The sequence below is a fragment of the Ostrea edulis genome, chromosome 4 (assembly GCF_947568905.1).
Source record: "Ostrea edulis chromosome 4, xbOstEdul1.1, whole genome shotgun sequence".
NCBI classification, from domain to species: Eukaryota; Metazoa; Mollusca; class Bivalvia; order Ostreida; family Ostreidae; genus Ostrea; species Ostrea edulis.
In genome coordinates, this window is record NC_079167.1 from 77,665,928 (window position 1) to 77,692,960 (window position 27,033).

Here is a 27,033-nt window from a genome sequence, read left to right on the forward strand (position 1 = left end):
AGGGTTCTCTATCGTAACATTCACTTTTTATTTCTTGTTTAATTCAACAATACATTATGATAAACGAATAGTCTTTATTATATTTACCAGAATTGGTAAGTATATAATAGAGAGTACCTGTTTAGTGTGCAAAAAATCATGGGCCTTTTTTAGTACTAACAATTTATATATCATTGTTTATGTATTGTATAGAGTTGTACATCTCCTCTTCAACTAAAAATATGGTCCAAATCTACGATTTCTCATCCGAAGTTATTTATTTTAAAAATATGTTCTAAAAGTTGACATTCAGTTTTGAAAAATAGACTTAGTCAAATAGCAGTACTGTTTTCATTACCTCTTCCTTATGAAAAGTGAAGATAACAATCTCATAACTCCTATAAGCAATACAAAATAGAGAGTTAGGCAACCTCGTATCCCTGGGTATACAAGAGGTGGGATCAGGTGCCTATGAGGAGTAAGCATCTTCTGTCGACCGGTCACACCCGCCACGAGCCCTATATCGTGATCAGGTAAACGGAAATAACTGTAAGCAATATCAGTGTACCAAGAATGTTCTAACAATTGGTATGAAACATGTCAGACAGCATTTGACCCAATGATATGTTGTATTGACAAACCAGATCGTTATACATTTAGCGACCGTAGAATTTGCAAAATGCTGACTTTTAACAAGACTAATAAAAAAGCAATATTTCATTATCACCTACATATGGTGTTTATATCTCAACTGATTCGATAAGCAAGAGCTTGTTCTGCGTATTGTCAGTTTTAAATCGAGGCAAGCTATAGACAAACAAGTTTATGGTACAGGGGTTTCACAGTCTCATTTAAAGTCAGCATTCCGCAAATTCTTTGGTCGTTATAACATATCATTTGGTCAAATGTTGTCTTATGTGTTTCATACCAATTGCTAAACCTTTCTTGGCACACTGATTTTGACTGTGGATAACTCCGTTTGCCTGATGAAGATATAGGGCACACAATATGTGACTGGTCGTCAAAGGATGGTTACTCTTCCTAGGCACCTGACCCCACCTTTGGTGTATCCAGGGGTCCGTGTTTGTCCAACGATCTATTTTTATTGCTTATATGAGTTATGAAATTGATCACTGTTCTTGATATTTACCATTTATCATTGGAGAAATTATTTTCTATTTGCTGGATCGTGAAATACTACTATTACTTCACGCATCTTCTTTTGTATTAACTTTCTTCTTTGCTTTAAAGGGACTGCTTCACGATTTTCCCCAAAATTTAGTTTTCACTTTTGATAATCAGAATCTACTGTCTAATGTGTTTAAAAGATGTCACATAAAAATTAAGGTTATACATCATCACAGAAGCTTATTTTAGAGAGTTCAATTTTTTGTTTTGTAAAGAAGATTGCGGCATGTTATTGTTTACAAAATGTTCCAAAGAAATGTTTATCGATCAAAGTTTATTACATCTTTCACATTTCAAGCATTCTTCAGGTAAAATGTGTCATCTAAAAGTTAATTTATATTACAAAATTAATATTTCACTGGTGTGTTTGTATGCATAAAAAGACTGAAATATTTGTTTACATAACGTATAGGAGTTTATAGGAGTTATGAGATCGATCACTGTTCGTTATCTTCACCTTTCATAACACAGATTTAAGGGCTAAAATATTGCTTTTATTCTTGCATTCAGAAGGTCAAAAGGTTGGCTGCCAACATTAAATGAACTATATTTTTAATGTTTCACATAAAAAAATATTTTGTTCAAAAATCGTGAACCAGTCCTTTTAATGCAAAAGTTGTACTTCAACATAGAATACGCGTTACTTGTTAAAAGTAAAACGTATATTGTTTCTTAGAAAAGTATGTAGAAAATGCTCTAACAGCTTTGGCATTGATGAATCCTTCAAATATATGCATATCAAAATGAAATATCAATAAGAATCATCATAATGAAAACGAGAAGAATCAGTTTAATTCAAAATACATTTTATGAATGATCTCTTAATGACAGATTCTGATATGAATTATCATTGCGCATGTTGAGTTCCTGATACTGGTGTACATCGTTATCGCTGATTTCTGATGGCGGTGATATTTCGGCACTAGTGATATATTCAGATGAACGCTTCTCTTGTTTTCTGTTATAGAGTAGCCTAAAATATAGTAGAATTGATATGAATTATAAAGACTTTATGGACTCATGCAGAATATTCATAACCCACAAACACATCTTACCTCAATAATATAACAATGACAACGACCAGGCTAAAGTTGATAATCAGTAAGATAGATAAGGCTACGATGTATGCATCTGGAGTATTATACTCGTCATTACTAACAATAGGTACCTCTGAAAGAAAACAATATTTAAATTTTAAGTTTTAAATTCATCATTACTAACTGATCACCAGAACATATGAACAATTTGTGTAAAAATTCAGAATCTAAACTTTTTGGGGGGGGGGGGGGGTATTTGAAAATGTTTAATATCATATTTTGTACAACTATGGAGTAACTAACTGAAAATGACCAGGAATATTTAACAGAGATCAGCAGATCGCTTCGCTGTTAATACAGCTGTAAAACAGTACTGGTTCGAAAGATGATAGGTGAAGATAACGAACAGCGATCTGAAAAAGTATAAACGATGATAAACTTCGGTATCAAATTAAAGTAACAGTTAACACTAAATATTGGTGATATCGCGAGTAAAACCATCACTACAGTGTACAAACCTCCAAGGAAAACACGTCAAGTGAGGTTTGATTTGGGGAAATGATATTCCAAGTTTAGTTTTTTACTTTTTGAACGTAAAGGTTATTTAAGTTCAGGGAAATCAAGGAATGTTTGAAATGCAGAGTTGTAAATATCTCTAGACGTTAATCACATTTTGAATAAAACAGAATGCATCTCTTGCGCATCGTGTTAGCCAGAACTGTCAACGGTATGGTTAATGGAAGGTGAAGATAACGAACAGTGATCAATCTCATAACTCCTACAAGGAATACAAAATATATAGTTAGTCAAACACGGACCCCTTGACACACCAGGGGTGGGATCATGTGTCTAGGTGGAGTAAGCATCCCCTGTCGACCGGTAACACCCGCCGTGAGCCCTATATCTGGATCAGGTAAACGGAGTTATCCGCAGTCAAAATCAATGTGCCAAGAACGGCTTAACATTTGGTATGAAACACGTCAGACAGCATTTGACCCAATGATGGATTGTATTGACGAACTAGATCGTTATAACGACCATAAAATTTGCGAAATGCTGACTTCAATCAAGACTGTTGAAACCCCTGTACTATCAACTTGTTTGTCAGTAGCTTACCTCTATTTAAAAACTGACTATATGCAGAACAAGCTCTTGCATATCGAATCAGTTGAGATATATAAACACCATATGATATATAAACACCATATGCAGGTGATAATGGAATATTGCTACATAAGTATGGGAAGTTGACGATGGAGAAGCTGAAATCATCCCGTTTGTCATACTGTTGAGTTGTCAGTTTGCCGTTAATGTCTACTTTCAATAAAAGATGTAAGTATGAAGCAGAAGTGGATGACTCTGTAGTGTCCTTTATTTCGAGCTCACAGGGATATATTAAATCGAAATATGAATGAAATCATATGGTATAATGGATTTACTTATACAGGTATGTATGCTAAAAATAATATATCCTGTGAATTAGATGAAAATTGTATTTAGTAATGTACTGTTGGTACACCAGACTGTGTGTGAGTAATTCCACACGATATTTCATTTGTATGGATTCAAGTGGTAACTCGACGAGGTAAATATGTAACTTATACATTTGTATAATATGGTTCTATTTCGAACATTAGCTTTTATTCCCATTGTGATTGGTAGTTCACGAAAGAGGGAGGAGGCTTAAAGCAATATATGCAAGGTGAAGAGCGATATATATATATATATATATATATATATATATATATATATATATATATTGCCGAAATATTTAATGCAGAGAGTCTAAAAGTTGTAAGGCGTGATCAAGCCAGCATTAATGTCATGCTTTGTATCTCAGTAAAGTTTAGGAAACAGGAATTTACAAGACCTTTTAACAAGCTTGATATTTGTCTTTTCAGTAGATAGATGGAATAATTGTTTATGAATATGAGTTCGACACTTACTTTCACTACAGCCAGGGGATATTGTCCACCCAGAGGAAAATGTGCAGGATCCGCCAACATTATCACATTCGCCGAGGCAGTTCTGAGAACAATTCTTGGAGCAGTTTATCCCATATGTTCCTTTGTCACATGCTTAAATACATAAAATACAGATGGTCTCTGTTAATGAAAAAGGAGCAATATTATGTTATACGCATATTATCTGTGCGTCGTTGACAGATTTTGTCTTCTGTTTGTATTTCTACGCTGGGTTTTGAAACTTATAATAATGCCTGATTTGCCCACCACATTTTGGAAAACACACCAATTTATGAAACAATTTGATATATTTTGTTAATGTTTAAACTAAGATCTAGAACTTTCTTTGATAGCGTAGGTGCTTTTGTGCAATTTATAAATGAACACATTGAAAACACGTACAGTGCATTACAAACATTATTTAGGATTTTTGATTTGTTTTGTCTGTTTTATCATGTCCCTTCGAGAATTCTTCATTCAAAGTTAGGCATCACAAACTGGGATCTTTAACGTACCGACGCCTGCTGCAACAGGGGACCTCCATTTTTAAATTTTCTTCCGATAGACCCACGGCTCACACTTCTAAATGCTGAATGTTTGGCGAAGGAACACTCAATACTTGTTTCTACGACTAATGTTTGACATAACAAAAGCACGAGCGGGGCTCGAACTGACAATGACCCTGACTCACTGCGAAATGTTTTACCACTGAGTCAACAACGTAAATGATACATTGTTATACATGAATATGATTATGGATCCATACACTATTCTGAGCATAGAAATTAGTATTCTAATATATACGGCGGGTGTGACCGGTTAACAGGGGGTACTTACTCCTACTAGGCACCTGATCCCACCTCTGGTGTGTCCAGGGGTCCGTGTTTGCCCAACAATTTATTTTGAATTGCTTATGGGAGTTATGAGATTGATTAATGTTCGTTATCTTCACCTTGCATATCATTATGTCTCATATTTCAGGAAATATTGATATATGAAGTGGTAGTAAAATCTATGATGATGAAAATAGCATCATCAATACAATACTTATGGCTGCAAAATTGGACATTTATAGCTTTTATGATACTGGCAGAGAGGGAAATTGGCAGGGACAAATAAAAAGATTAAGAAATAAACTGAATATTTCATCATTAAAAAAAGAAGAGAATTCTATGTTTTAATGTATTATACCTATGCTGTCTGACGTGTTTCATACTGATTGTTAATCTGTTCTTGGCACACTGATTTTGACTACAACTCCGTTTACCTGATCAGGATATAGGGCTCACGGCGGGTGTGACCGGTCAACAGGGGATGCTTACTCCTCCTAGGCACCTGATCCCACCTCTGGTGTGTCCAGGGGTCCATGTTTGTCCAACTATCTATTTTGTATTGCTTATGGGAGTTAAGAGATTGATCACTGTTCGTTATCTTCACCTTGTACCTAAGGCATTATATGCTGTGTGTGCGTGTGTGTATTTCATTATTATTATTTTAATACGCCCTAAAACTGATGTTTATTCTTATCTAGCATGTTTATGGTATCTTGTGTTTTCATGTTTTATATGAACAATCAGGATAGATACAACTACGGACTGTTTATATGCGATAACGCCTTTTATATCATTGCTTTTTAATGTTTTATTTATTTTCTATGTATCATGTGTATAACATTCTGTTGTAAGGCATATATGCCTTGTAAAGCACCCTTGAGCGTACATAGTGTATGAAAAGGGTGCTATTTAAATATGGTATTATTTATTTATTTATTAATGAAAGTCTATTTTACAAACACTTGAAAAATTACTATATTGATAATGTTAACATGCAACTACAAAACATCGAATTCTTTAAACGTGCAAAATTATTATTCTATAGTAGAATTAGAAAGAATTATGAATTACAAAACTATTTGAAATTTCCAATTGTGAAAGTATTATGCTCTTAAAAAGTTAAGAATATCTGCCCACCCTTTAGAAATTGAAACTGGTATATATTCAAAACCATGTATTCCAAACCGTTTCTCTCAGTTTTGTAAAACTTATGTTAAATATGAGTTACATTCTTTATATGAATGCTTTATGTATAAAGATATAAGAAAGTAATATTACCTTTTGAACATCTACAATTCAAATGATGATATATCAAAGGGAAACCATTGTAAATTACTATGCAACCTTGTCAATGCAGTTCATGCTAGAAGGTTATGTGAACTTTTATATGAAAAGTTTAACTTGAGAGGGACATCAAACAATATTCAATCAATCAATCAATCTATGGTTTGACGGGACCGAGAATGGACCCCAGGCTCAACATTAGATATTTTAATGTAGGATAACGTAATTAAGATAACTCCAAGATGAGTTACTTCCCCTTTTCAAACGTTCAGCGGTGAAAGTTATACAATTTTGCATATGGACAATTACAAAATGGTATCATACGTTTTTTGTATACCAGGTATATTCAGCATAACTAGTGATTTACAATCCAAATTCCACTAAAGCTATAACACTAGAAAAAACGGATTTGACTCGAAAATGCGGATATTTCGTCTGATGTACTGATATCGAATCTTTTTTTTTTTTAACTTTCAATGACACATTAAATGTAACAGTCATGGAGTTAATGCCAACATTTACTATGATTTATTCAATCATGTACATTATAGGATAGAATTTTGAATTCGATTGACAGAATTTGGAATGGTTTAATTACCATATGAAACTTTGATATACTTCAAAGAATACAATCTTGATAATTTGGTAAAAACCGATTGCATGAAGTAATTGTACACAACATCTTACGTCTACAAATTCAAGTGGTACATGTAACTTGACGAAATGATTGTAAATAGAACTATTCTACTTCGATGGATACACACATCGTGATTCTTAGTACCTGAGGAAAAAAATGAAATGTAGTGTAGGACGTGTGATAACAAACTCCAAAGATCTTGAGGTTTGACCAAGGAAGCCCTGTTTTTGCGACCATGACTTACAAACGTAATATTTAGCTAGAAAATGTTTTTTATGAAAAACAAATGTCTCCCCAGCTCCCTAAATTGGAAGTGCTCCACATAGTAAAAGTGTTCATAAACTATTTTACCACCCACCCCTCATATCCACCAGAACTTTAAGGATAACAAATGGATCCCCCTGTTCCGATAATTGTACAAACTTTGAAGTTAATCGGATAAGCAATATAGGAGGAGAAATGATCACAAGCTATTTTAACATTATTTACCCCTCTTAGATCTACTATAATTTTTAGAAAAATAATTGGATCCTCCTGTCACGACAATATGCACATCTACAAATGGCAGTGAAGCATTGTACAAAGTTTCAAGTCTATTCGATAAGCTATATAGGAGGAGAAGCGTTCAGAAGATTTTGTGACAGACAGACGGACGGATGGATGAAAAGTAGAAAACAATATGTCTCCCCCTGACAGGTGGGATACATAACAATATGCCTCTCCTTGAAAGAGGGGATATATAATTCTTCAGAGATAGAGCATTTTAAAAAATAGAATATTAATTGGCAAAATATAAGTTAGATACTTACTTTCACTACAGTTAGGGGACCCCGTCCGCCCAGAGGAACACGTGCAGGATCCGTTAACAGAATCACAAACGTTGAGGCAGTTCTGAGAACAATTCTGGGAGCAGTTGAGTCCATATGTTCCATTGTCACATGCTTAAATACATACACAATGAACATATTCGCAATTAATGAGAAATAAACAATAAGTGTTACTATGCTTTATAGACTACATACGTTTGTTGCAGAAACTTCCCAAGTAACCGGGAATACAGCCCTCCAAACAAGATCCATTGATTGGATTACATGTCATATTTCTGCAATGACTGCTGCAGTGATTTCCACAACCTTTGCCGTACGTTTTTACTGAGCATTCTAGAAGAACATTAGAGGGAAGCTATATAAGATTATTTATTTATCATTCGAACTTTTTCTGCAAGATGAAAAAGTGAATTTTGGACATTGAACAGCAATCAATCCCATAAATTCTTAAATTCAAACACACAAACCCCAGGAAACAGCAGAGGTGAGATCAGATACCAAGGAGGAGTACGCATACCCTGTTGACCGATCACACCTGTCGTGGCCCTAGATCTTATTCAAGTAAACGGAGTAATCCGTAGTCAAAATTAGTATAAAATGAACGATCTAACAATCGGTATAAAACACGTCCGACTGCATTTAATATACATGTATGATGATGTATGTCATACGTAGATAAAGCGCACATATATTCTAAAAATTGACAGTATTATAGGAAAGTTGTTTGAAAAGATAGGTTTGCAGTTTATTGATCATTTTTGTATTAATTTGTTGATCATTTGAAATACCGAAGCTGGAAAAGAATTGTTTGATATTTAAAAGCTATATGATGCAAACAATTTTAACAATTTACACCGTATTAAGAATTACCCTGTTTGCAGTGAGGAGTCCTATATCCCGGTTTACATCCGTATGTACAGTTGCCTGTGATATGGTCACATGACTGATTGACACAGTTTTCATTACATCGTAGAGAACAGTTTTCTCCATACCAGCCACCAATGCAAACTAAAAGAGAAATGGTCAATGATAATTATCTCAAAACATCAAAATTTACTACGGTAACTAGGGATACTTTGCCACTGATTTATTTTCGCTAATACCCTAAAAGGGCAAAGCCAATGTTACGTGAATCTACGTATTACTTTAGACTACCAATAATCAGTATTGTGCAACTAAAAAAACCGAGCAAAATCGTTTTTCAATCCATCCTGGTAAAAATGGCACAAGGCAAATATTTCGAAGGATACCATATTTTTTTTCTGATAATACATGATGAATAACATGTACTTTGAATAAAATCAAAATAAACTTCCATAACACAGCTCATAAACTGTTACATAACATGCCATATTTCATATTGCCATGAAGCCGATACTTTCCCTAAAACCTTAAGTTTAAAAGAAAAAATATTGACAGGTTTGACAAATCCCTTCATTCAATAACACCATACCATTCAGAATAATAACGTACATTGAAAATTTGTGATGAAAGTTCAATATGAAGAGTGGTAGTTTTTCAGGAAACATATTTACTGGTGTAAAGAGTTTTTCAATACTTTTAAAACTTAAAAAAACAACACTTCATCGCATTTGAGAAGTCCCTTTTTTCAAATTTTGTGAGCTCCCCCCTTAAAACGGCGATTTCAATATTTTATTTTCAACTTTCGATAAGAAATCAATATGTATACCATAATAAATATTCATTTAGGCGGTATGATACAATTACTTTTATCCTCAGAAATGTCTTGAATTGATCTAATGAATATTATTGTAATTATTAATCAAAATTGTTATTGCATACATTTACATATATTATTAAGGCAAACCCTAAACAAGAAGCCCAAGGGGCACATCGCTCACCTGAGTCACCTTGGCTCATTAAAGATGTTTTCTATATATTCGCATGTAAAACTTTGATCCCCTATTGTAACCCCATCATATCTCCGGGGGCCAGGATTTTAACAAACTTGAATCTGAAGTATGTCAAGAAGCTCTCATGTAAATTTCAACTGTTCTGGCCCATTAGTTCTTAAGAAGAATATTTTTAAATGACCTCACCCTATTTGTGCATCTTTGTGATTATCTCCAATTTGAAAGAGACATGTCCCTTCATTTGAACACAGTTGAAAGCCCTTCACCTAAGGATGATTTTGGCCAAGTTTGTTGGTTGAACAAAGTTGGTTGAAATTGGTCCAGTGGTTCTGGAGACGAAGTGCAAAATGTAAAAACGACGGAGTACAGGCGAGCAGAAAAGCTCACTTGAACTTTCACCTCAGGTGAGCCAAAAATGTGTAGAAGTATTCAATGTTGTTTATTTTCTCAATTTTTGAAGAACAAGAAATTGAACACTTGCATAGTATGCAAAATATATCTTGAGCACAACAAAAGACAACGTTTGTAAAACGAGGATTGCTTTAAAAGTTATATTGCAAATTGATTGAAAAAAGGGAAAAACGTATCTGAATTTGCATGATAGTTTCGATATTTTTTGAAAGAACCATAAAGATGCACAAAATTTAACTTGCTCCAGGCTTTCTCATTGACCTATAAAGTCAAGCTTAAGATGAATGACTAAGATCAACAGGGTCATTCCGTGGTATCTGAATCTTTCCTATGGAATAATAATTACTTTTAGCGTGTATACTTGTTCTTGTAGACATGAAATGAAGTATCGGATTCAACAATACACCTACATTTTCCGATGATTGATTGTATATTGTTTAATGCCCCACTCACGACTTTTTCATTTACATGGAGAATTCACCATTGCCGATGAAAGGCTGCAAAATTTAAGCCTATGCTCAGCGCTTACGACCACTGAGCAGGGAGGGATCTTCATCGTGCCACACCTGCTGTGACACGGGACCTCTGGTTTTGCAGTATAATCAGAAGGACCGCACAATTTAGTCGCCTCTTACAATAAGCTGGGGGTACTGAGAACCTCTTCTAATCTGGACTTACTTTGAGTAGGCCTAACCATTGAAATTTCTCGTATTTTTTTAATCTGTCCGAGATGAGCGACTTCAAAGTCGATCTCCAAAGGTCAGTGAATTACGCATTGGATGCATAGCTTACACATATTTTTGTAATGACAAACTCCACGCTAAATAGAGCTAAGATTAAAGATAACTGCCTTCACAGCAAGACGCTTCGTCGTTTTTGCTAAATGAATCATTAACCGGCTCATTTGACTTGTATTTTTCCGATTTATAATATACATTTTGATCATCGAAGGTTAGTACCTTTGTCTTTTGCATTAAATTATCAGGAATTACTTTAATCCTGGATTATAAAGCGTAAACTGAACCCAACCAGATTATACTCGTATAATATGCCCCAGAATTAAAGTCATTCCTTAAATAACGAGCTAGTATAATAATATAATAATAAAAATAATAATACTTTATTTCGTTATAACGAGTTAATTATCTCGTTATGACGAGTTAATTATTTCGTTATATAAGAAGTTAGTACCTATGGAAATCTTCAGGTCCTGTTCTTTCCAAAATGATTATAATTAATTAATATCCGCAAAATTAAAGTTAATAAAATCTCTGGATTGCTCACGATTGTTTTATGATGTCTACATGTATTACGTAACAATTTTATTCGTTGTTAAGATGACAAGAAAATCTTCATATCTAGTTCCGAACAATTGAATAAATGACGATATATTTTCCTCTATCAACAAAAATACCAATTTTCCATTATGAAGAAATTTAGATTTTATCGTTTTGATATACCACAACGGTTTGGCAAAATTTTTAAGCCAACTCGATATTTGGGCAAATCTTCTCCAGAAACAACGGGCCAGAAAAATTGAAATTTACAAAACAGCGTCCAAGATAGTGCAGATTCAAGTTTGTTAAAAGTCTGCCCCCTTGGGGCCCGGTATTACTGGGGAAATATATATAAACTTACAAATATTTGCAAATTGATATATACTTTGATGATTTATTTTACAAGATTTGTATTTGTGCAAACAATTACAATCTATTTTAAGTACATGCAATTGTATCATTGCCACGACTTCTTATAAGAATAATCTTAGATTTCGGGAATAAGAGCAGGTCCTACGACGTTTCTGTAAGATTTATCATTTTGACAATTTAGCATTCTCGTTATAACGAAATAGCTTATTCATTATGACAAGATAACTAACTCGTTATAAAGAGATACCAATTCATTATAACAAGATACTAACTCGTTGTATTCGAGATAATGAATTTGTTATAACGCGATAACTAACTCGTTATATCGAGATAATAACTGCTTATATAGCAAAATAGTCAATTCATTATAACGAAATACCAACTCGTTATTACGAGATACTAACTCCTTATAACGAGATAATTAACTTCTTATAACGAGATAATTAACTCGTTATAACGAGATACTAACTCGTTGAAACGATTTAATTTTTTTTTTCACTTTTTGAAATTGAGCCTAACCTGCTATCGTACATAAACTCTTTAGCATAGGCCTATATTTTGCAGCCATTCACCGGCAATGGTGACGTCTTTATACGAGTGAAAAATCCTCGAATGGAACGTAAAACAATATGAAACTAGTTCTAATTGTAACGGGGACCGTTACATATGTTCCCCAAACCTCCCCCAATTAAAAAGCGATGTCATTGTAAACCTATAGCAAAAAAACTCATTTTATTTTAGCGTTTAATTAGACGTAGTGCGTTTAATATGGTCATTTCAGTACCAAGAAATGAAAAAAAAGTAATGTACGTGCATACAAGCGCACTCGAGTATGATTCTGCACGTGCATGTACGTGCAGACAAAATTACTATCGCTTTACACATCTACAAACGCTATACTATCATTCTGGAAAGTTGCATATTGATCCCTTTTGTAGTTTCTGAGAACACTCCCGGACAAAAAAAGTCCGTAGAAAACTAAAGTAATAATAACGAGATATAACTGTTGGGGTGCCAACACAATGTCTCAGAACACCTCCCCATGTCAGAAATGGTTTTTGATGCCATATATGCAATCAGGACCCTCAAAGAACTCTAGAAACTGAATTTGGTTGAAATCCGACGGACTTGATTTTTGGCTGCCATTTTCTTCAATGGCGGCCATTTTAAAGCATTTGAAAATTAATTGGAAGGAAATACTGATGCTAAAAAGAACTGTGGACCCTCAATTGACCGCAGAACCTAAATGCTGTAGAGATTTTAACACTTTCAAATATTTCGCTGTATGGCGGCCATTTTGGACTCGGGGTCACAATATTACCGTAGAAATAAAATTTGGTTGAAATCCGACAACTTTGATTTTTTGACGTTTTTGGCGGCTATTTTGAAACAGCGGCCATTTTCAAAATTTGGAAAGTTGAATGCAGTCCTCCTTATGACCCCCTATCAGCTCAGAAAGTTTGAACTTGATCAGTCGAAGCACTTTCATATAATCGCGCGGACAAATTTCTCACTAAAGAAGAGGAAAAATAACGAGGTATAACTGTGTTGGGATGCCAACACAAATGTCTCCGAACACCTCCCCATGTCAGAAATGGTTTTTGATGCCAGATATGCACTCAGGATCCTTTAAAAACCCTAGAATCTAAATTTGGTTGAAATCCGACGGACTTGTTTTTTGGCCGCCATTTTCTTCAATGGCGGCCATTTTGAAACATTTGAAAATAGATTGGAAGGGAATATTGATGCTAGAAATGAACTGTGGACCCTCCATTTACCCGAGAACCCAAATGTTGTAGATATTTATTTCGGTATATGGCGGCCATTTTGAAAATGGCGGCTCAAAAAAAATGTTTGATGGTGGAAATTGTCAATAAATAAATAGTCAATAAATTACCCTAGAAATAGAATTTCGTTGAAATCGTACAATCTTGAGTTTTTGACGTTTTTTGGCCGCCATCTTTAAACGGCGGCCATTTTGAAAATTTGTTTGCACCCCTCCTTATGATCCCCTATCAGCTCAGAAAGTTTGAAGTGGATCTGTCTAAGCATGTTCATATAATCGCGCGGACAAATTTCTCACTAAAGAAGATGAAAAATAAGAAGAAGAAAATAATAATAATAATAACGAGCTATAACTGTGTTGGGATGCCAACACAATGTCTCCGAACACCTCCCCATGTCAGAAATGGTTTTTGATGCCAGATATGGGCTCAGAATCCTCTAGAAACCCTAGGAAGTAAATTAAGTTGAAATCCGACGGACTTGATTTTTGGCCGCCATTTTCCTCAGTGGCGGCCATTTTGAAACATTCGGAAATAGATAGGTAGGAAATACTGATGCTAGAAAAGTACTGTGAACCCTCAATTGACCCCAGAACTGAAATGCTGTACAACTTTTAACATTTTCAAATATTTTGGGTATATGGCGGCCTTTTTGAAAATGGCGGTTCAAAAAAAAAATTGATGGTGGAAATGGACTCGGGGTCACAATATTATCCTAGAAATAAAATGTGGATGAAATCCGACAACTTTGATTTTTTGAGGTTTGTGGCCGCCATCTTGAAACGGCAGCCATTTTGAAAATTTGGAAAGCTGATTGCACCCCTCCTTATGACCCCCTATCAGCTCACAAAGTTTGAAGTTGATCAGTCGAAGCAATTTCATATAATCGTGCGGAGAAATTTCTCACTAAAGAAGAGGAATAATAAGAAAAGAATAAGAATAATAAGAAACGGCGCAAAAACAATATGTCTCCGACACTTTGTGTTCGTAGACATAATAATAAGAATAATAAGAAACGGAGCAAAAACAATATGTCTCCGACACTTTGTGTTCGGAGACATGATAATAAGAATTATAAAAAAACGGAGCAAAAACAATATGTCTCCGACACTATGTGTTCGGAGACATAATAATAATAAGAAGAAAAGAGTAAAAACAACATGTTCTCAAACTTTGATTGGGGAACATGATTAATTAAAACACCCTTGTTATATGTGTTCTCAATCAAGTATACTCTAAATAGCGATATTATCGCACGGTGTACACAAAAATTCCATTGCTTGGATTTTCTTCGATATGTGACAGTAGGATAAGGTCAGAGAACCCGATGCAGTATGTAGGTGAATCGTCAACATTTCAGAAGAATGAGTTGTCTAATCATAGGGAGATGCATTGTCTGTTGTCATTTATGCCGCACACATGACTCTAGATATGATTTACACACCACTTCCCGGTCACGCTAGCTCAGTGATGGAGTATTCGCCTTGTAACCGGGAGGTCATGAGTTCGAGTCCCTCTCATGCCATGGTCGACTCAAACCTGTGATGTAACCATACATGTAGGTAGTGATTGCTCTTTTACTAAACGCTCTACATTTAGAGGTTAAAATCACAATCTTTCGGAGATGACCTTAAAAACGGAGATTCCATGTCTCGACAGGATTTTGTACAATAAAGACTCTTGCTACGGTCATGCACTATAAGTATAGATCTAAATTCGCAGTGCTCAACTTACAGTTGGTGACGTCTCAATGTGGTTGAAAAATTCTCGACGAGACTCGAAACAACTTACCAATCAACCACACCACTCCTATTTGTCTCCGAACTTAGTTTTCCGCTAGGCCTTAGTTGTGACAAAACACAATTTGAACAAAATCTGTTTATCAAAAAGTGTTTATCAACACATGCGAGATAGTTAACAATATGAACAAGAGTATGCAAGAAACTACATCAAATATTACTAAAAACCTGTCTACTATTTTACGCCGAGATCAGGGAATAAACCATTGACTGAAGATATAGGCCTACAAAACACGACTACCAGCGTGAAAGGAGGTTTTCGGAAAATATCAAACATTGCATGTAGATGTAATTGACGTCACACGAAAATATCAAACGAAGTAAGAACATTACAGTACTCCGTAACATATTGTGTACTACTCTAACATACTGGAGTGTTCATCCATGTAAGGTATTTCATTTTTACTGATTAACTTCCCTAGATGAATAATAAAGATAATAAACGTCTAAAGATACAGGACAGGCAGGTGTAAATGTGGATGCTATTTTGGGTAAGAAAAGGTACCATTCTAAGTTCGTTAAAGACTGTCAAATTGCTTTATTCATTAAGAACTGGATACCTACTTTCAGGTGTAGATGTGTATGTATGCTATTTTGGGTAAAAAATAAAATACCATTCTAAGTTCGTTAGACTATTATATTTCATTGTTCAATAAGAACTGGATACTTACTTTCCTCACATTTACTTCCTTTGAATCCATCGTCACATCCATGTTCACAATGTCCGTCTATATGGTTACAATGATTACTTTCAGATCGGCAATGGGGACTACAGTTCTTTGAACAATTCAATCCGTACCGGCCAACTGAACATACTGTCAATGTAAAACATGATTACTCATCATATCAAAAATGTTCTTGAGCATATCATGGCTGGATTCAAGTTCCCAAATCATTTAATGATAACCATATTAGGTATATATTATGTATGCATAATTCTTATAAGAGTGGTGAAAAAAGAACCCCAAACACACACAAACATTATGTGAATGATCAAACAGCACATATTTGAAATGAAATGTTATAATATTCAACAATGAAAAACAGTGGGTACGTCCCGCATGCTTAAAAATAATGGGATAGCAGGAAACAGTCCAGTGGAGAAACAAAGTGCAGGTAATACATGTATAGATAATCTTTGTTTTATAACAAAGATAATCATGTCACTTACTACTGCCATGTTATAATATGTATACATACTATAAATAGGTATTTCCTTAATATCTATTATCTAATTTGATTATTGCGACTAAGTTTGTATTAATAATAAGTACATGTATGTCATGTAGTGACTCTGTACTTCAGGAGAAGGCTTATATAGCCGCTACCTGCTGCCTAATCCGATTATGTTATACATTATACAGTTATTGACTGGATCCGATTACAGCTGTTGTTTGATTGACAAGAGAACGGATCTATTGCCAGAAGCCTTAGGTTGACGTCCACAGATCCGTTCGAGGGTTAAACAAAATAGCCGATGTCCGAGGACACAGTCTATAACTGTTTTGTTATACATCTTCATTTTCTAGATATAATTTTTACCAGATGCACATGCATGGATTGTTGACTTCAAACAAGACAGTATGATTGCGTACATTTATCAACATATCTACTACATTTGTAGTTTAAAAGAAAACACATCCAATGTCCTAATTAATAACCATTACTAGTAATTACATTTTCGTGGTCTCTGCTGTTGGACTGTTAGTCGCCGAGGGTCTCTACAGCCCAGTAGCTAAATACTTCGTTACAAGCTTGAAAATACGGATGTATATTTAATTGCTGTTATAAAATTTAGAAATTCATTTCAAAATTAAGGATTATCTCCCTCACGCATAGTTCTTATCCTTAGACGAATTTGACTCCACTTTTTGGGCACAATGTTTTTCTCTAAACTTCATTGTCATTTCGAATGAGCATCACTGAAGAGACATTATTTGTCGAAATGCGCATCTGATGCATCAAAATTGGTACCGTATAACTTTTACATCTAACGAATATGCACCTGGTGTAACAGTTAAAATGTTGGTTCTAACTCGTATACATTTTAGATGGGAAAATATTTTAAGTGCATAACAAAATGAAATATTAAAGTACAAATATGAATGTGTGTTGAGTCCCTATGTGTCCACCCGCACAATTTGTTCGCCTGCACTAGATGTCCGCCCAATTTTGGACCAAACTGTCACTATATGTCCGCCTACATTTGTAACGAATGGTCAATATATGTCTGCCCATATTTTTCTTCAAAAACCAATCGTCCAAACGAGTTTTTATTGTTTACTTTTTTATCTTTATCAATTTGTATTTTGAATGTTCTTTCTGTTTATATATATATATATATATATATATATATATATATATATATATATATATATATACATATAAAGGCAATACTGCAAAAGTATAATACTAATTTTAAGATGAATAACGGAAGCTTGGAGGTCAAATATCAAAGTAAACTAACAGAAACTGTTTTGGTGGCTTCGATAATAATTGATGATCAGGTTCTGCTTGAGGTGCCACGGACGGGTATCAGGTATGGTGTGTAGTACATAGTACAGGTATATCCGAAACGTGTCAAGAGACAAACTATGAAATTTAATCATAAATCTTAAGTGAAATACCGGTTTTTACTAAAGAAGTCTTCCCAATTTACATATCAGGTGTACTGAATTTATTTTGAAACTGTGTCGTATATGTTTATTGTAATATTGGCGTGTAAATGTGCGTGACGTATAGACCCAATGCGACGGGTGTTTAGCTAATTAATAATACGTAATAAGATACGTTTTAACTGAATAATCAAACACATTTTAATAAGTGCACGTTCATAGAATTGTTAAATTCCATATCGGCAAACCATTAAGAAAGCATATTTGATGATTTTGGTAAAGTTCCATATGAACGTTAAATTTCGAAGCGAGAAAAAGTAAAAGCTGCTATTTTTGTGGTATATCTATGTTACACAGTGCCTCGTCTTTTAACGATACCTGCAATTTTCTTCATTGAAATATATGTCCATACATACTCGTATGAAGTTATAAGTATGAGGTTTAGTGATTTTCAATTCTAAAAATACGAAAGGTACTGACTTAAAGATTGTCATTTCATATTATTTCCCCCCAAATCTCTACTCTTGAGATTCTCCATTCATCTCCAATTTCTCCTGATTTTGTATTGCTTTCGGACTATTCGAAATTCGTAACATTATGCCTCTTATTCCATATGACTACTGCTGGAAACGTAGGAAAATTATGAATTCCATTAAAAGAATTTCATAACTTCTTTATGGAGGAGTGACCATTATGGGTTTTTATTCATTTATTTTTCTTGATAACACAGGAAGTAGGTTAGAAAATAAAGAAGGGAATAAGAAAAAGGATATGCAGTTGGTGGTTTGTCTATAAACGTGAAGGCGAGTGTATGAGCTAGTAACGTAACTTTGTTGTGTTTTCTCGCGTAAATCTAAAAATAAAAATGGGTCAAAGACTCATTGGCCGGGTTGCAATATTTAGAGTAAATAATTTGGGTAGGGATTTATTTGGTGGTAGTTATCTGGAGGACTGTTATGATTTGTTATGGCCTTAGTGTTGAAGGAGGCAGAATTGTAAAGTAAATTATCAAAACGAGTTTTGACGAGTGGAAAAAATGTTAGTTCCGTATCGGGAACGTGAGCGGACACGATTGTTTCCGGATACAGGTACGGATTTTTGTCTTGTAAAAATGGCGATATATATATAAAAAAAACACATCACATATTGTCGCAGGTGTTTTATTGATTAATATAAAAAAAACATGATACAGCGCTCCAAGTCGCATCTGCTATCAGGTCGCAAAATGGCGACCTAAAATATTTCTGGTCGCCATTTTCAAATTTCTAGTCGCCATGTTCAAAATTTCTACTCGCCATAGTAAAAGCTTTTGTAAATATAAGACTTACAAGGTGTTTTTTTTAAATATGAATATCTTGCAAGTAAAAAATCAACACCATGTATACATCTTGTTTGTTTAAATTTTGAAACTGAATAGAAATGTACTGTGAAACATGCTGGATACTAACAAGTCAAGTATTTACTCTGGCAAAAGTTGTATTGCATTGAGCCATCCTGTATATTTTACAGTACGCTTCTGGAGAAGAAACCCAGCGTTCTACACAAGGATTTGCTTTAAAGTTATCAATAAGTGGGCCTTCACTGCTTATCATCTTATGCGAATAAGAGCTCCTAGTTTTGTTGGATCTTTTGCTGAACAATTAGTACCAGCATCAATAAGAACACTACATCCCGAGTTTGATTGTCTTTGAAAATTAACAGCAACAGTTGCCCCGCTCGACTTACTGCTAATAATGCAGTCTCGGACAACGACATGTCTCTTACTGTTACCGTGAATAGTCACATTTCCACGTTTGAAAAATGTACACTCGGTCGTGGCGAAATGGGACAATGGATGTCTAGAAATTGTGGACGTTGCTGGCTTATTGGCCTCAAAAATTCTGCAAAACATTTTGCCATCACGAAAATTCCCTCCGCCATTTCAGGACTGGGGGTTCTTCCTTTCTTTTGCATTTCTCTTTAAACATTGCTACGCCATCTTTTGATGCAGAACTTTCCCCGTGTGATTCTTGAATTTCTTTGTTACATGTACAAGGCTGAGGCTTCTGTTTTTTACTATTGATAAATCCAAAGTGCTCTAAACCGCGTTTTCCCGCCATCTTGATTGTTTTGACCGAGACTAAAAATATTTATTCAGACTTCCGATCCCGATTCTAAAATTTTACTGATTGCCCAAATTTTCTTCACTCGCGAAAATGCGACTTGATTATAATCTCTAGTCGCAAAATTGATTTTCTGGTCGCAATTGCGACCGTTTTACTCGCAACTTGGAGCACTGCTGATATATGTAATATTAAGTAATACTAACTAAAATGAACAATAACTTCAGGTGCTTGAATTGTATATGATTATATGATAAAGAAACAGAATTTCTCTATTTATATTGCAAATTTACAACTCATGCCCAGAAAATTTGACATTCATATATAATTGAATTTTTCCTCAGAGGTAGTGCAACTAACTTTAACCACAGAAGATAATCTCACTTACCCATTTCAAGTTGAACTCTATTTTTAGTAACAACTTTTTGCTGTAGCGCCCATATTCGACAAAGGTCAGACTTCAAAAAATCTAGTGCATAACTTCAATATATATACTTACTTTCTGCAAAGTTTCAAGGTTGCACGTAAAAAAAACTGTAGGAGGAGTTGATTTCACAAAATTTCCCCGCCCGCCCACCCGCACTTCACCATACTATAGACCGGATTTGCACTTCGTGCAACCCGACCAAAAACCAAACATTGAAGTGTGAGGTGTTATGTCGTAGAATAACGCAATGGTTAATAAAACGTGTAATTTTCTACGTATGAGTATGATCTAGTGCATCCATGTTGTGTTCGCTAACATAAATAATAAAATTAAACTTAAGTGTGCGGCATTAGAGTAACGGTATGTTAACTCAATTCTCCGCGCATGTATGACGTAACGCTGTATTTCTAACGTGAATACATGAAATGAAATACTTGAAGAGTGAAGCATTCCTATTTTGTAGATTAACGCTACGCCATCTTTTAGATATCCGTGAGTGTATGAAGTAGTGAAGCAATCATGCTGTTTCCTAACTTAAATATTAAAATAAACCTTGCAGTGAAGTGCTTTGCTAAGTCATAGATACTTGACCGAGAGTGATACTTTTATGTGCAACTATTTAGCTAGTAACTCGATTGTGTTGTGTTTCCTAACGTAAATCATGAAAAAGTTGGAAGAGTGAGGCGTTGTTATGAGACACTAGTGTTTGTTTTCTGATGTAAATACATGTAATGAGATAATTGAAGATCATTGCATCTAGTAGGTCATATCTAATTAAAGTATTCCGACAACAGTATGTAATCGTTACGTCTTATGGGGATGGTTTTAATTCTAACATATCATTTTTAAATTTTATTTTCCTATTTCAAATGTTTACAATGCTTAACATATTTCTAATGGTCAAGAGAAAATTGAGAGATAAAGCACTCACATGTGTTTGTTTTGTAAACAAGGCCAAATCATGTTTAAAACAAAATCAGATGTTACAAACACTGGAAACTATTAAATTGTGCTTGGAATAAACTCGTAAATTGAAAATAATAAATAAATCTGCTTTAAACGAAACTTTTACTAGCATATTTAAGCTATGTAAACAAAAAATTACACGAACCTTGTTTACTTCACAAATAATTCTGAGCTCTGAATATCTTTTTAACTCGAAATTAGAAATACATGCACCATAGTTAAGCATTATAAAAAAAACCAAAATACAAAATAAAATTTCAAAAATTTCAGCTCAAATCTTGACTATCCCCCCCCTCTAATGATAAAACATTATCAAAATAGGTATGTTTTACTTAATTTCCATGCTTGTGAACGTTTATTACCGTTTAAAGGTAGAACATAAGGTTTGTAGCCTCTGTGTTTACTGTTTAGAACTTACTTCATCAACTTAGTAACAAGAAATACTTCCGTAAATACCATCGATAACGTATTTGAAACATCAAACTACACTTTCAACATCTCACCTTTGTCACATAGTTCCCCGGTATATCCTGGATTACAACCTCCATCACATCTTCCCACGGCCCTGTTACAGGGGAGGTAACTCAGACACTGTCCACTACAGTTATACCTACAATCCGGACCGTATGATTCTGCAGGACACTCTGATAAAACATGAAAAGTTTTCATTTTGAAAAAGCATATACTCTTTCGTTTCACGCCTAGACTACTTTACCAATTCTGGGCTGTTTTCAGAAATCTAAATTTATAATGTGTTTGATTTACTTCCTTTCTATCTATCAAATATTCCACTACAGTAAGCAGATGCATTTTATTTGTTTTTATAAATATTTACAGTAATGACAAAAATGAATTACGTGTGTTGCAATGTGTTCCTGTCCATCCATTGTCACAGCCATAGTCACATTGTCCAGTGGTGTGGTTACAGGACACGTTGTCTCTGCAGTGTCTAGTACACGTAGATCTACACTGTAAACCGTAATATCCAGCTGGACATGCTACGAAATATGTCATTATATTGATAAGAGATCATTTTAAATTGCATTCATACATGGGAGGGCCAATAATGTTTGAATGATATAACAAACGTAATCTTACATTTGTTACAGAAGTCCCCCACCCATCCTGCAGTACAACCCAAACACTTTCCGCTGACAATGTCACATCTCGATTTCTGACAGTTGTTTGGACAGGGTAGATTACAGTTATATCCAAACACACCGGATTCTTTACAGCCTATAGATATGTACATGTAAGATATTGGAGATATAATTCCTCATCTTACACTCATCATCCAATTACAAACGTATTTACACAAAGGGTAATGATGTAGTACAATATATGTACACAATATTACTATGTTTATAATATTTATTTACATTTATCATACACTAAATGGGTTTTTAATTGTATAATTGGTAGCACAATATTACCTGTTACAGTTACTTCACACAATTCAGTGTAAACTTGGGATGTTTCATATCCAGTAGGATAAGTTGTTCCGTCAAGTCTTTCATTGTAAAATATAACGTAACGTCCATGTTTAACACAAGTTGTACTGAAATCCAAGGACGGTAAATCCTGTCCGTTCTTGTAACATAGATACCCATCCTCCTTTATAGTTGTGTTTGACACGTAGAGCGAAAAACCAGCAAAACGCTCTCTTTGTCTCATGACTGCAAATATCAATTTTTAATACGACATTGTTATCAGTTGAAAAGAAGAGAAAAACTTTTCCTTGATATAAAAGCGATGAAATTTGACTAATTGTACCAACTTTCTATTAGAAAACCACATTTTCGTTTATCTACATGCAATGTGTTTTGATCAAAACATTGAAATCGATGAAGAAAATTAGAATATGTAAAATATTAGAAAAGAGCAAGGTACAAGCACGTTTGCACCTGCGAAAGGTAACCATAAAAGTGAGTGTCAAGTGAAACGGGCTAAACAAGAATGCACTGATGGCATTCCCACAATAGGAAAGTGTAAGAACTGTATAATACACTATACACTTATGGACTGTTTAGCAGGGAGACATCACAAATTGCCCTGTCTTAGTAGGGTTATCACCTACTGACACCTATCATGACAGTTGTATTAGAATCTAGAAGTAAAATAATATCAAACATTTATTGACGTGTGTTATATTTAAAATTCTTAAACGTCAGCAAAATTGTAACAACTTCTTCTCCAGATTTAAATAAATTTTCAATGTTAACGGGACGAAAAGATTGGTTTTTGTCGTGACAATAGGATGACAAAGCATATCTTCGAAATGTATTTCATAAAACCAAAGTAACCATCAAGCAAAATGTAAAATTGCAATAAATTGGGATTACCAATCTTCTCAATTGTTATTTGTGACCGGTAAATTTGATACCAACGTCATTATCAGAATTTATTAATTTACGATCCCGCAAACTTTTAAATTACTTTTATCAGAGTTGTATTGCTTGCGCCATTAAAGTTACCGCACGTGAGGGAGACAATTCGTGACCAGTCCTCGACCAATAAAATTGATTGTATTATTTCGAAGGATAATAATAATAATAATATATATATATACATAAAGTGAAATTTTCTGTGCTTTATATTAATTATTTTTTCACTTAGGGCAGTTATGTTCATTTAAGAGTTCATTGCTATTTCTGTGCTTTGTATAGAATATTTCGAATGCAGTGTGTATCATGTATGATCCTCTTAAATGTACGTTAAATAACGGTATCCCATTTCCATTCTCAATGACCGTGTAGCGTGTGACAGCGTGGCGAGAATTCCATCGTCATCGAAAGCAAGTTTTATGACTTGCCTAGATGGTCGAGCGGTCTAGCGCGCTGGTTACATGCTGCTAGGAGATTTGGTTCCGCAGGTCGTGAGTTCAACCCCGGGTAGGGGCGGAAGTGGGTATCTACATAAAGTGAAATTTTCTGTGCTTTATATTAATTATTTCTTCACTTAGGGCAGTTATGTTCATTTAAGAGTTCATTGCTATTTCTGTGCTTTATATATATATATATATATATATATATATATATATATATATATATATATATATAAACTTTGCGTGTAGTTCAGGGTAACATCGAACTTTTCACCCCGAGAAAACCATTTTCAAACGATGCGTAGCCGACAAGGCAGAAAAGCATACGTGAAAGGCGAATATAACGAACAGTGATCAATCTCATAACTCATATAAGCAATACAAAACAAAGAGTTGGGCAAACACGGACCCCTGGACACGTCAGAGGTGGGATCAGGTGCCTAGGAGGAGTAATCATCCCCTGTCGACCGGTCACATCCGCCATGAGTCCTACATATATATATTGGTCAGGTAAACGGAGTCTGTTGACATTTGATCAATCAATACCATGTTTTATTATACAGAATGCATATAATCAACAAAGCAAGAAAAACTGTCATATGTTTACATTTGATCACCCACTTCCATGCAATGCTTTTGTAAATCAATATGGATTTTCACGTTTATTACAAACGCTCAAACGACGTCATCTAACAATGTACGGCGAACCGTACGCGCATAAAGTTAATACATGTGATCATTTTTATATCACCCATTGTCAAATAATGTTATCCGTTGTTAGATACTGTCACTCTGGGGCTCGTGCTTATTATTCTCAAAGGGAAATATTTAGAATATTCTTTTTTCAAATGCTTCTTGACCAATCATATTGGAGTATATTACATGAAAGTATAACAAGATGAATTGATATCCCTCTTAACATGCATTTTGTTTGAGACTTTGTGATACACCATATGTTAATTTATTTTTGGAGAGAAATACAGGATGATATATTCTATGAACCCATATTTCATACAAAAACATCGGATTTGCAAACATTATCATTTCATTATATAATACATAACAGATATGCAAGTATTACTTCCATTTAATTGATGCAGAATTTCTTAAAGTTTTAATTACCATCGTTTACATTCTAAATGAAATTGACGGAATAAATATGAAATAGTATCTTAAATTAACGCTATTCACTGTATTAATCTACAAAATACACATTTAATTTGATTGACATGATTAATTTGTAGAATATAATGAAACCTTTCTTTGTATAATTTTACACCAATAACATTGCGAATATGTTGTATGTAGAGTAGTTACTAAAATTGGATAGCATAAACTGCTGGCGTAATATCTACGTTTTGAATAAAAGAAAAACAATTAGATAGGTATAATTAGCAAGCCGCTAGATATATAGAAAACATTCGAGTAATTTCTAATTGTTGACCATCAGAGGACTCATTAAGATAATGTTAGTGAAAATTAAAGAGGAAAGATGAAAACATAGCGAATTAAGTGGATATAAAAAGAAAATCACAGCACTTATGTATCAAGACATAAATAATTAAACTATACAAACCATACCATATTGTTCTCCATAGTCTTTGAACTGTATTCTGATGCTGTAGATGCTGAGTACTTTCTCAAGGTTAACATACCACCATGTCCATTTATCTGGAGTATTAGTTCCAATAGGTGCTGTCCTTGTACACATGTTAATGTCTCCATCTACTGCACGACTGGATTGATGCTTCTGACATGTTTCAACATTTTGGCATTCTGGTACCTCCTTAACCTGCTTGGTCTCCTTATTCTGAGATAGGATTTCTGTAAATGAAGACACCTATTCTATTGCTATCCGAGAGTCAAAATAATCATCTGTTCACTTACAAACATAATTCTGCATCGTCATAATTAATCAAAAATTTAAATCTATGTGTAAAAGTTATAGGGTTATTCCAGCGTTTCAACAAGAAAACGACGTGAAATGCATTTATACTTTAAGTCGAGTAAAACATAATAATCATGTTGCAAATTTATACAATGTAAACTACACTTTGATGTAGGACGGTAAATGAATACTATTCAAACTTGATTTAGTTTCATTACATGGTGTGAAGAAAACTAATTTGGAATATGTCGTGTACTGGGCTGAGTTTTACTAAACTTCGTAAGTTCAAGATTTCATCGTAACCTTAACTTACGATAAAAATCCGTCTGATCAAACTTCATAACTTAAGTTACTTTAAACAAAATCATCGTAGCTCCATGACAGCCTATGGGCTATCTTAAGTTAATATTTTTTTCGTAAGTTATTTGTTAACTAAATAAAAATGGCTGCCCACATGCTGTTCGATGTTCCAGAGCATTTTGAGACAAAATAAAAACAAACCTCTGACTCTGCGTCCTCGTTAAAATTTTAGCGACAGAAGCGAAGTTCTCACACTTTGACAAATGTAGAACTCATTGAATGCTAGGCTATAAGTTTCCAAAAACACGTAATCAGTTCACTGTGGAAATTTTCCATATTTTCACTTCCACGAATACTGTTTAGGATGCCACAGCCATATTTTGACACTTAGATTATTTTATATTTATAAAATTTCAGGATTATCACAGCCGGGCTTGCTATTAAACAGACATTTTGACTATTTTTCATATATACCGATTCAACAATGTGTGGGCGAGGGCCAGAACGACCGTCCCCCGAGCTTGAAAGAAAATGAATAGTTATGTCGGTCTACATACAGAGATAGGGGTACACAATATCCATCCCCCTTCCCCATCCCAAGTGGGTAGAACATATATTTGTCCATTTTCAATGCACGTGTACTTC

General features: G+C 34.4%; 2 protein-coding genes across 2 annotated transcripts; both read right to left on the reverse strand.

Annotated features, from left to right (window-relative positions):
* Nucleotides 1-1,933: 1,933 nt before the first annotated feature.
* On the reverse strand, nt 1,934-8,846 carry LOC125669338 (multiple epidermal growth factor-like domains protein 10). The gene is made up of 5 exons (XM_056163878.1): nt 7,945-8,846; nt 7,732-7,863; nt 4,151-4,282; nt 2,223-2,337; nt 1,934-2,140 (listed from the first exon to the last, which is right to left on the reverse strand). The coding sequence occupies exons 1-5, from the start codon at nt 8,018-8,020 to the stop codon at nt 1,975-1,977; spliced, it is 621 nt and encodes a 206-aa protein (XP_056019853.1). The 5' UTR covers nt 8,021-8,846; the 3' UTR covers nt 1,934-1,974.
* On the reverse strand, nt 8,609-26,429 carry LOC125682907 (multiple epidermal growth factor-like domains protein 10). Its single transcript, XM_056161468.1, has 8 exons — nt 26,402-26,429; nt 25,782-26,024; nt 22,810-23,052; nt 22,475-22,612; nt 22,234-22,374; nt 21,880-22,020; nt 15,938-16,081; nt 8,609-8,757 (listed from the first exon to the last, which is right to left on the reverse strand). The coding sequence occupies exons 1-8, from the start codon at nt 26,427-26,429 to the stop codon at nt 8,609-8,611; spliced, it is 1,227 nt and encodes a 408-aa protein (XP_056017443.1).
* Between the last annotated feature and the right edge of the window lie 604 nt (nt 26,430-27,033).